The following is an 11,246-nucleotide window of genomic DNA, read 5'->3' on the forward strand; positions in this document are numbered from 1 at the left end:
CGCTTAGTCCTTCATATGTCAAAAAATAAAGAATAAATATACGTCTGAACTTACTGTTTGGGCAATTCACATTCTCAAGAAAGATACCATTACAGTTCAGCTCCTATCAAATATCAAGAAATGTAGAAATCAAAATCAATAGCAAACCTCAAATGCTCCATTTTTGGTTTTCCAATAAAATATTAAATAAAAGTTTTGATAACAACACCTAACATGTTGTTTATGATGATTGATAAGCTTAAACTAAACAAACAATAACAAACTCAGTGGGGTCTGGGGACGGCAATGTGTATGCAGACTTTACCTAACCCTTGGGAGGTAGAGAGACTATTTCCGAAAGACTCTCGGCTCAGAAGAATTGATAAGCTTAAACTGAACAATAAATTATGGGAAATTGAAGAAGAAAAAAGAACTTCTGATGAAACAAAAGATGAAGAATTTTGATAATGAACATCAAGAAACTAAGATAAATTTCTGATATAGAACATTTCCCCCCTTTAATAGGCCTTACACGGCACAAATTCAAATTAGTCGAGCCCTAAAGCAGGTACCGGACATTGGGTGTAAAATCCCAAAGAAAAGTTTACAAACCTTAACCTTACTTTCTCTTGACTTTTGAGTCTTCTGCACCAAGAAGCTCCTCTAGAACACTATTATCTAGACACTCAAGCTCAATAATTTCTTTAGCTTTCCCAGTTGATGATGAGGAATTTCCATTCTCTAAACTTCCTCTGGGACTTGAAGCAACATTTGTTGGTGAAGAAATTGAGTTACGATAATATAAAGGAGGATATTGGAGTTGATTATAATACTCATTAGGGAAATTTAAAGTAGCAAGATGTCCTCTTAGGTTAAATGCAGCCCTATCATAAGCCCTAGCTGCCTCCTCCGCCGTGTCGAACGTCCCGAGCCACTGCCGGGAACCCGGCCTCGTCGGATCACGTATCTCCGCCGCGAATTTCCCCCACGGCCGCCTTCGAACGCCGCGGTATTTCACTTCTTCCTTCCCTTTGTTGTTGCTACTTTCCTTCTCTTGCATGGCCTTTTTTCCTCTTGAAGAATTTCCCTCCATGTTAATTATATGTGGAGTTATTTTTTCAATTTGACGTTATAAGGACTTAGGAATATCGATTTATATAGACCTTAATGGGATGGTTAGATATAAGATTATATTGTAGGACCTTTTTTATTCTTGCAACTTTTATGAGAAGTAAGATATTTGGTAATTAGATAATTAATTGGTGTAATTTTTAGTGTAATAAATAACTGGATGTGAATTATATGCATTGACACTAATTATCTGTTTTGTTTAACCTGCGACAACAAGTTTGTTAGCATTTGTATCAGGTTACGGATTAATGTGTATTATGGAGATTTACTTGTAATTACATTATTAGCGACTTGAATATGTAAATAATTTGTAGGCTCTTAATATATAAAACTTAAACTCATAATAATTTACCAAGTTACTTCAAAAGTTATTCAATTGTTCGCGAAGATCTGAGCTGTGATATTCAAGAGATATATATTTGCTCTTAAAAACTTGTAAAAGGTTTTATCCATATACCACTAGTATTTTTGATTGGATTGTTTTATTCGAAATAGATTTGATGTAAAAACTAGTAGTGACAAAAATTTAAAATGGGATGCTGTTAGAAAGCTCCAAAATTCAGAAATATCGAAGTGGTTGTATGACATACTTTTAAATACTTATCCGTAATTAATGTGCTCTCATTTTAATTTATGAATCATTTTAAATTATCTTAATGGTGTCATCCTCGTTTTTTTGTGATAATATTTTTAAAATTTATAGATCACCTCAAGGAAACATATAATTAACTAAATGAACTTAGATAAGATTCCTTAATCTTAGAAGATCTTAAGTAAGATTTGCCTTAATTATTGTTGTTAAACCTTTTGGTGAAACTCAAATTTATATTATAATTGAATCTGCACATATGTATTCGTTAGATGTGTAAAAGTCCCACTTATTTATCAAATATCAATGTTAACTCCGATAAATTAGAGAAAAAATTATATGAAAAGATCATTTACTGTAGTTGAAATAAATGAATTTGGGATGTTTGATTAAATATAAGAAATTAAATAGAATTCATAATGTTTGATTAAATATAAGAAATTAAATAGAATTCATAACCGTCTCAATATTATTAGCTATTTATAAAACCATTCTAATGTCCCCTTTTGCCATTTACACTAAGCCAATAATTAAGATAAACATGAATACAGATATACCCAATATGTTGGAAAAAATCCAAATTAAATTAGTTGTTTTGAAGTATTATTATGTTTGCTAATCTTTTTAATTTGTCAATGAGTGTAAATTTGTATAAATATATTCTGAAAATTTTAGTTTAATTACAACCAAGAAGTGAATGCGACTGTATTCATTACACAGTGTGGATCTGCTCATAGACAATTAGGAGCCACAAATACATATTCTAGTTCTTTTTAAGCTATATTTAAAAGTGGAAGAGTCAAATCGTTCAAGAAAATAGTTCTATTTTGTTTTATTCACCAGCACAAGAAAATGTAGGAGGCACAAATTACCTTCTTAAAAATAATTGATACTGAAAATTTCGAACAAATATATATGGAAAAATTTTCCAAGTATGGAAATGATGAGAATATATTTGTACAGGTAATATATATTTTATTCTTTTCCTGCCCTATTTTTGTTTCTTTTTTCTAGAAGGAAAAGGGCAAAGGATGGTTATCACTCTCTTTATTCTTAGTAGGCGTTTGGACGTAAAAATTATAATTTTTGAAGAAAAAAAAGTATAAATAGCATTTCAAATTTGAAATTATATTTGGACATACATTTCACTTAAAAAAATATTGCAGTTTTGTTAGTAGGGAAAAAGAATTATGAAAATTTTGAAAAAGTGATCTTTTGAAAAACTCATTTGTCGAAAAGTTTTCAAGAACTTGCAAAATTTATGGACAAACACATTTTTGAAATTTTATTTTGGGAAAAAGGAAAAAAATTATGGACAAACTGGGCCTTAGATTTGGTTCTCTGTTAAAGTTTGTAACCATATTATCTATTGAAGAAAGGAATGGTCTTGTGCCAGTCACGTGAGAGTAGATTAAGTTGGTTAAGAAGGCAATTAGTTAGCTATAACTAATTATAGGATTGGTCAGTGTAGTTGATAAAATAGCTGTAGATTAGGTACTAATTGTGGAGTGTATATATACAGGATTAACTCATTGTACTCTTCAGATTTTATCATAATACAATTTAGATTTCTCTCAAATGGAGAACAATCTCTAGAACATTCTTGTTCATTTTATCATCTTCATCCTCGATGAAACTCTCTCAAATCTTCATTATGGTATCAGAGCAGGGATGATAAATTACTATTCGCTGCAATTATCATTCCTCGTTTCCTCTGACAAATTTTTTTGTTGTAGATCGATTGTGATTTTCACGATCGATTAAGCTAGGGTTTACCAATTTTAGCAATGTGCGACTGAAGATTCTATTAATTGTGAAATTCAGAACTTAGATCACTTGAATTGATAACTATGGCGATTGGAGAAGAAGTTTCCGCTGGAACCAGCACAGGAACAACTACGACAACTATCAATCATCATCACCCTCTGTTCTTACAGCTAAGTGACATTCCAGGTAGTTCCTTGATTTCAATTCAACTGACTAGAACTGAGAACTATGCATTATGGAGTAGATCTATAAAAATAGGATTGATAAGTAAGTGTAAACTAGCGTTTGTTGATAGACGATGTACTAAGGATAAGTTTGATCCGTCATTGCATGAACTTTGGGAGAAATGTAATGCAATAGTTTTGTCTTGGATTATGAATGCTGTGAGCAATGAATTGCTTAGTGGAATTGTGTACAAATCAAGTGCACATAAAGTTTGGACAGATTTGAAGGCAAATATGATAAAGTGGATGAATCTCGTATTTTCTTTCTACATAAAGAAATTGCAACTCTATCGTAAGGAATTTCTACTGTATCTGCCTATTTTTTAAAGTTAATAGATCTATGGGAAGAATTTGATGCCTTGTATTGGGTGTGATTGTCCATAATCTAAGAGTTGTTCAGAGCATTTTTAATATCAAAGGTTGTTGCAGTTCTTGATGGGCCTAAATGAGATATATGCGCAGCCTAGAAGTCAAATTCTGATGATGAGCCCAGTGCCTTCTGTCAACAAGGCATATTCTATTGTAATCTCTGAAGAAAGCCAAAGAAGCCTGGGAAAGTTTGCACAAGCATTAGACATAGGAGACAGTACAACATTGTTTACTAATAAAGAGGATATGACCATAGACAACAATTATAAACCTAGAAGGAACAATCTATTCTCTGATTTCTGCAACTACAAAGGCCATACAAGAGAAACATGTTATAAGATACATGGCTATCCAACCGACTTCAAAATGAGGAAGAAAGCCAACAATTTTCCCCAACGACCAATGGTTAACACCACAACACATGAAGCACAACAGCTCATGGGCAAAGCAGCAGCAAATGCAGTATCTCAGGAGGAACAACAGATGCTAAACTCTCCAGTTGCGAATCCTACACTGCCTCAGCTAATTATGTTCACTCAAGAACAGTATGATCAAATTTTAAAATTGATTAGCAAAGATGAATGTGATAAGTCAAAGCATTTTGCAGGTACAACTAAGGCCACTACAACACCTGACAAAACAAAGAATGAAAACTGGATAGTAGACTCTGGTGCAACCAATCACATGGTTCACACCGGAGAATTACATGACAAGATAAACATTGATAGTCTAAAGTCTGCATCTAAAGTTCATTTACCTGATGATACTTCATTAGATATTGCTTGTACTGGAGAAAGTAAAATTGGTGAATATGGTGTCATTACAAATGTGCTCTATATTTAAGATTTTAAATATAACTTATTGTCTGTCTCTAAACTTACAAGGGACTTACAATGATTTCTGTCTTTCTATCCTAATTTTTAGATCATACAGGACCTTCACAATGGGAAAGTGAAGGGGATTGGTAAGGATCTTGATGGCTTGTACAATCTGCAATATCAGAAGGATAAGAACAAGGCTGCAGATGTGCAAGCACATGGTGATTCCAAAAAAGAAGAGGATCTAGGAATATAGCATGGGAGACTTGGGCATGCTCTAGATAAAGTGGTGAAACAAATTCCAAACATGAAGTTCAAGATCAATAATGATAGAATAAGGGATTGCACAATCTGTCCTCTAGCCAGACAAGGAAGATTGCCCTTCCTAAAGAGTACATGTAGATCAAGTAATTAAACCTTTTGAGATGATTCATGTAGATGTATGGGGTCCATATAGAGTGGCAAGTCATAATGGATACAAATCTTTTCTTATTATAGTAGATAATTACAATAGGATGATATGGGTTTACTTGTTAAGACTCAAGAGTGATGTGATTTTATTCTTAAAATAATTTTTTGTCGTAATAATAACTCAATTTGGTGGAACAGTCAAAATTCGGAGAAGTGACAATGGAACTGAATTTTACAATTCTGAATGCAGTAGCTTATTTCAATTATATGGAATGATTCACTAAAGTTCTTGTGCCCACACCTCACAACAGAATAGGGTGGTGGAGAGAAAACATAGACATATACTTTGCAAGGTCATTTATCTCTCAAGTTCTGGGGAGAATATGTACATGTAACGGTCTATATTATCAATAGACTCCCTTTATCAGTGCTATCAGGAAAGTCCTCATTTGAGATGATATATGGGAGAGAACCATTTTTACAACATATGAGGACCATATGATGTCTACTTTTTGCTAAACTTCCAGTAGAAGGAGATAAATTTGCAGCATGGGCTATTGGAGCTGTTCTCATGGGATATTCTTCATCTCAGAAAGGCTATAGGCTATATAATCTCTTAACTAACACCTTTTTTGTGAGCAGAGATGTGAAGTTCATAGAGAACATATTTCCTTTTCAGCTTTTAAAGGAAGGAAAGTTGTAGGTTTTTCCCAATGGAGTGATTGAACCTGACACCAGTAATGACATACCAACACCATGTCCTCCATCTGAAGATGTAAATCCCACATCTAAGTTACAAGTCCTCCATCTGTAGATGTATTCCCTCATGAGACAACACATGCTACAGAAACACCATCTTCTTTATCCTCACTGGTGCTTGAAGATGCATAACAGCCACAACAGCTAGGAGAAATACCCTCAGAAGCAGTTCACACTTCCTATCCAGAAGATCAACCCAGAAAATCAAGCAAGACTATGAAAGAACTTGTCTGGATGCAGGACTATGTGTGCAATGGATTATTGAAAAACTCAACTTCCAAACCTTCTTGAAAGTATCCAATGCAAGACTACTTGAGCCATGATGGTGTCTCAACCAAGTACAGATCTTACCTTTCTAAGATCACCAGCTTGAAGGAGCCTCTGAGCTATGAAGAAGCAGCAACAGACACTAAATGGGTAGAAGCCATGGCCAAGAGTTGATTTCCCTCAAAGAAAATGGAACATGGTCCTTAGTAGACTTGTCAATAGGGAAAGTTCCTATAGGCTACAAATAGGTATTCAAAATAAAATATAGAGCCAATGGGGAGGTTGAGAGATACAAAGCTCGATTGGTTGCAAAAGGTTATAATCAGATTGAAGGCCTTGACTACCAGGAGACCTTCTCTCCTGTAGTTAAAATGGTAATAGTCAGAGTGGTTCTTTCCTTAACAGCAACACAAAATTGGAATTTGCATCAGATGGACGTATACAATGCGTTCCTCCAAGGTGACCTCACTGAAAAAGTGTGCATCTGTTTGCCACAGGAATTGCCCAGCCAGGGGGGAAAAAGTCTATAGGCTGCATAAATTCCTTTATGGATTGAAACAAGACAGTGGAATTTAAAGTTGACTGAAGCCTTAATCAATTGAGGATTTTTACAGAGGGGTTTGATTACTCTTTGTTTACAAAGAAGCAAGGGACTAGTCTAGTTGTCACGACCCAAACCCCGATCCAGTCGTGATGGCGCCTCCCGTGAAGACAAGGCCAACCAACTAACCCATTTCGCCTTTTCAGAATAGTTAATATTAATAAACAGTTTTAGTAAAATTAAATAACCACAAATTAAGCAAAAGATTTCTTTATAAAGTGCGGAATACAGCCCAAACACAACCCGATACCGGGGTGTCACAAGTCATGAGCATCTATTAGAGTATAAATACAACTACAAGGTTTGAAATGTACAAAACAGGACTGATAAAAGAAAAGGAAGAAAAGCGAAGTTGTGAACACTGGCAACCACCTTGCTAAACTCCGATGACTCAGCTTCCGATCAGCCCAAAACCCGCTACCGGGTGAATAAATACCTACATCTGCACACGAGGTGAAGGGATTAAAGTGAGTACTCTGACCCAGTGAGTAATAAAGGTAAATAACAACTGAGCAGTAAGAAATCACGTGAAACAAACCAACATGCTATATAGAAGCAGTGTAAAACCCTTTGAGAAAAATAGTGAAGCGGTGAAATCTTTAGAAATATCTTAGATTCGTTTAAACCTCTTTTGAAAATGACTTTTTCAACAGTACGCAAATGAATGCAAACCAGTTAGTGCTGATAAGCACAGAACATCCGTTCCTCGGGCAAAAATACCACAGTATAACAGGTAAAATGGAAAGTAAATATGAAATATGAACACATAAAACTTAGCTCCTCGGGCAATCTCTCAGAACAGTACCAGCCTCTAGGGCTCACTCTCAGAATAATATCAGGCCCTCGGGCTCACTCTCAGATCTCAATGGGTACCCGCACTCACTGGGGGTGTGCAGACTCCGGAGGGTCCCCTTACGGCCCAAGCACAATATCAAGCCATCTCGTGGCATCATCTCTCAGCTCTCGGCCTCACATCACTCGAGCCACCTTGTGGAGTATAAATGTATCTCAGGCCCTCGGCCTTATATCACTCAGTGTATCCTCATATCTGGCCCTCGGCCGCACTCAGTCAGAAATATATTGAAATAGTGACTGAGTTCAAGTAATAAGTCAATACAGTGAGGAAATAGTGATAAAAATCCCGAAGGGTTCAAATAGTTGGCACGAAGCCCAAATATGGCAATCAACCCAAATCATGATGATAACAAATAAGTTTCAGTCAAATACGCGGTAAAATCATCAATCGGGACGGACCAAGTCATAATCCCCGATAGTAAACGACCCCACGCTCATCATCAAGCGCGTGTCTCACCTCAATATAGCACTACGATGTGCAATCCGGGGTTTCAAACCCTCAGAGCATCATTTACAATCATTACTCACCTCGAACCGGCGAAATCTCTAGCTCGCGATGCCTTTGCCGCTCAAATTGTCCTCCACGTGCGTCGAATCTATCCAAAATCAGAACGAATACATCACAATATGCTAAGGGAACAAAGCCCAAGCGAAAACAATCAATATAGGGCACAAATCCTGAAATTACCAAAACCCGAGCCCCGAGCCCACTTCTCGAAACTCCGTAATTTTTACATCAATGGGTTCATTATCTCCCCACGAGTTTATACATATCAAAAGTTCTCAAATCCGACCTCAAATGGTCCTTCAAATCTAAATTCAAAAGTCCGAAAATCCCAAGCCCTAGTTCTTCCATTTTTAGCTTAAGTTCCATGGTTTTCTAGGTAGATTTCACAACAGAAAAGAGTTTTAAGTTCAAAAATCTTACCTCCAATCGATTCCCCTTGAATCCCTCTTTAATTTCCTTCAAAAAACTCTCAAAATGATCAACAATGGGGGAAATGAGCCCCAAAATTGCGGATGAAGTGATTTAAAACATTCTGCCCAGGTCTGACCCTTCCTTTTTCGCGATCGCAGTCAACACCTCGTGATCGCGATGCACAAATTCGCGTTGACCACTTTTTACTCTATGCGAACGCGACACACCGGTCACGAAGGCGATGCCTTTCCTCCTATACCTCCGCGAACGCGAAAACCATATCGCGAACGTGATGGACAGCCTGATGAACCCTTAGCGAACATGGCCTAGACCCTCGCGAACGCGTAGCTTCCAGATCCCAGCCCTTAGCGAACGCGAGCTTCCCTTCGCGAACGCGAAGGCCAAAATACCTACAGCTGCTGGATTGATTTTCTACAATTTCTCAACTCCAAAAATGGTCCGATTGACGACCCGAAACTCACTCGAGGCCTCTGGGACCTCAACCAAAGTTACCAACACATCCTAGAACCTCATTTAAACTTGTTCCAATCATCAAAACACCTCAAACAACATCAAATTACCCAAAACTTATCGAATTCAAGCCTAAGTTTCCAAAAACTTCCGAAATACGCTTTCAATCAAATACCCAACCAAACCACATCCGAATGACCTGAAATTTTACACACACATCCTAAATGACATAACGAAGCTACTGCAACTGTCAGAATTACATTCTGACCCCCAGATCAAAATCTCACCTGCCAACCGGAAATCGCCAAAATATCGACTTCGCCAATTCAAGCCTAACTCTACTCCGGACCTCCAAAACCAATGCCGATCACGCTCCTAAGTCATAAATCACCCAACGGAGCTAACCAAATCATAGAAATTCTGATCCGAGCTCATATACAATTAAGTCAAATCTTGGTCAAACCTTTCCAATTTCAAGCTACAACTGAGAACTGTTCTTTCAAACTCATTCCGATTTCCGTGAAAACCATAACCAACGATTTACATCAGTCATAATACATCACACGGGTCATGTCATGCCCGAGAACTGGCGATCAAAGTGCAAAAGCTTAAAACGACCGATCGGGTCGTTACATCATCCTCACTTAAACATACGTTCGTCCTCGAACGTGCCCAGAGTTGTTCTAAAAACCAACCAATCGCTGAATAACCTTATCATGCATATACCCGGGGGTGAACCCACGTCACCCTATCTCATATAGGCCCGATAACACATTGCAACTGAAATTGCACAATCCAGTCTGCCCTATAAGCCATAGAACCACATTTTCACTTCTGAAACCATCAATACGATCAAAACCTCACACCTATACTCTAAATAGACCCGAACCAGCTGTAATAACCCATGCCCGCAACCTCGAGAGAAATCCCATGATATACCACATAACTCAAACACTCGTAGCTATAACTTCTATTCACAATAGCTACCCACAACAACCGAATACTGGTAGAAAACCTCTTATCAACTAAAGTCTCATTCCAACACTTTCATATACTGCCAACGATAGATGAAATACGCGATAAACCACGACCATTTCTCAAGTCAACCATTCATGAAGCTATTCCTCCTTTGGCAAATTCCATAGCAATTTCCGAGTCGAACCTCAATATTATCCTTCCAACAAGCTGAAATCAGATCCGTTCGTATTCATTAATGATCCCAACGATCTTCTCTAATCCAACACACCACGCGGGTGACATGACACATCAATAGAGGCCTAAGCCACAACTAGCATAATACGCGCACCAATAAGCAACGGTCCGAACATGCTCAATTCATGAAAATAACCCAAATAAAAGAGTTGTCCCTCAAGCTCACCAGTACCATCACAACACAAGGCTGAGAACCTGTCTCTCATCATAGAAATAGAACATATGAATCTAACCCGCAAGGTCAAATCTCCACATAGCTTCGCTGAAATGCGTGATCCTAACAAACACCGCTCCACATGAAACACCTCAACTTACTACGCTCGAAAGCGACCACCACGCACAACTTGATGCCTGGAACCAAAGCACATAATCATACCCACAGTGAAACAAATAACATATACCACGCAAACCCGATAGGACATAACCGATACGCCATTCATCGAGCAACACCCAATTACTCTTCCCGCTCGACTTCCACTATGAGACCCCAAATGAACCGCACCATATGTGCCCATAACCAACAAATCATAACGTCTTGCAACACAGAAAGTTAACTCATAGATCTCCCCAGATCACTAATAAGCTCAATAACGGTCGAATTAACCTACCCTTCAACAATACAATTCGGGGCAAACCAAGACGACTCAAGCTAGAACACGAATCCACATTGGCCTGCCAACGAACTCCTTACCAAGGGAGCCTGAAGTTGCTCCTTCCACTACTATAACTCCTGTCGGTGCCATACGATACGGTGCCTGACACCAAATCAATACCGAAATCGACAACCTTGCCCGGCGGCATGCCCGACCACAAGAAACACGTCCGAAAAGTCTCTCACCACCGGAACTAAATCAATATGAGGAGCCTCAGCACT

The 11,246-nt window shown here is 37.7% G+C and overlaps 2 protein-coding genes across 2 annotated transcripts; one reads left to right on the plus strand and one right to left on the minus strand.

Moving 5' to 3' along the window:
- Positions 1 to 598: 598 nt before the first annotated feature.
- On the minus strand, positions 599 to 1,072 carry LOC104229560 (ethylene-responsive transcription factor ERF098-like). Its single transcript, XM_009782209.2, has one exon. The coding sequence runs from the start codon at positions 1,070 to 1,072 to the stop codon at positions 599 to 601; it is 474 nt and encodes a 157-aa protein (XP_009780511.2).
- A 2,477-nt stretch (positions 1,073 to 3,549) lies between these two features.
- Positions 3,550 to 5,133, plus strand: LOC138891228 (uncharacterized). The gene is made up of 3 exons (XM_070174424.1): positions 3,550 to 3,998; positions 4,110 to 4,887; positions 4,984 to 5,133. Exons 1-3 carry the CDS (start codon positions 3,550 to 3,552, stop codon positions 5,131 to 5,133), a joined length of 1,377 nt encoding a protein of 458 aa, XP_070030525.1.
- Positions 5,134 to 11,246: the final 6,113 nt, after the last annotated feature.

The sequence above is a fragment of the Nicotiana sylvestris genome, chromosome 1 (assembly GCF_000393655.2).
Source record: "Nicotiana sylvestris chromosome 1, ASM39365v2, whole genome shotgun sequence".
Classification (NCBI taxonomy): Eukaryota; Viridiplantae; Streptophyta; class Magnoliopsida; order Solanales; family Solanaceae; genus Nicotiana; species Nicotiana sylvestris.

What these genes read in the sequence shown, in the direction of transcription:
- LOC104229560 (XM_009782209.2), bottom strand. Translation starts at nt 1,072, where the DNA reads ATGGAGGGAAATTCTTCAAGAGGAAAAAAGGCCATGCAAGAGAAGGAA.
- LOC138891228 (XM_070174424.1), top strand. Translation starts at nt 3,550, where the DNA reads ATGGCGATTGGAGAAGAAGTTTCCGCTGGAACCAGCACAGGAACAACT. An exon ending in TATCGTAAGGAATTTCTACT is followed by an intron (nt 3,999 to 4,109) that starts GTATCTGCCTAT and finishes TTAATATCAAAG; the next exon opens with GTTGTTGCAGTTCTTGATGG. An exon ending in AATATGGTGTCATTACAAAT is followed by an intron (nt 4,888 to 4,983) that starts GTGCTCTATATT and finishes CCTAATTTTTAG; the next exon opens with ATCATACAGGACCTTCACAA.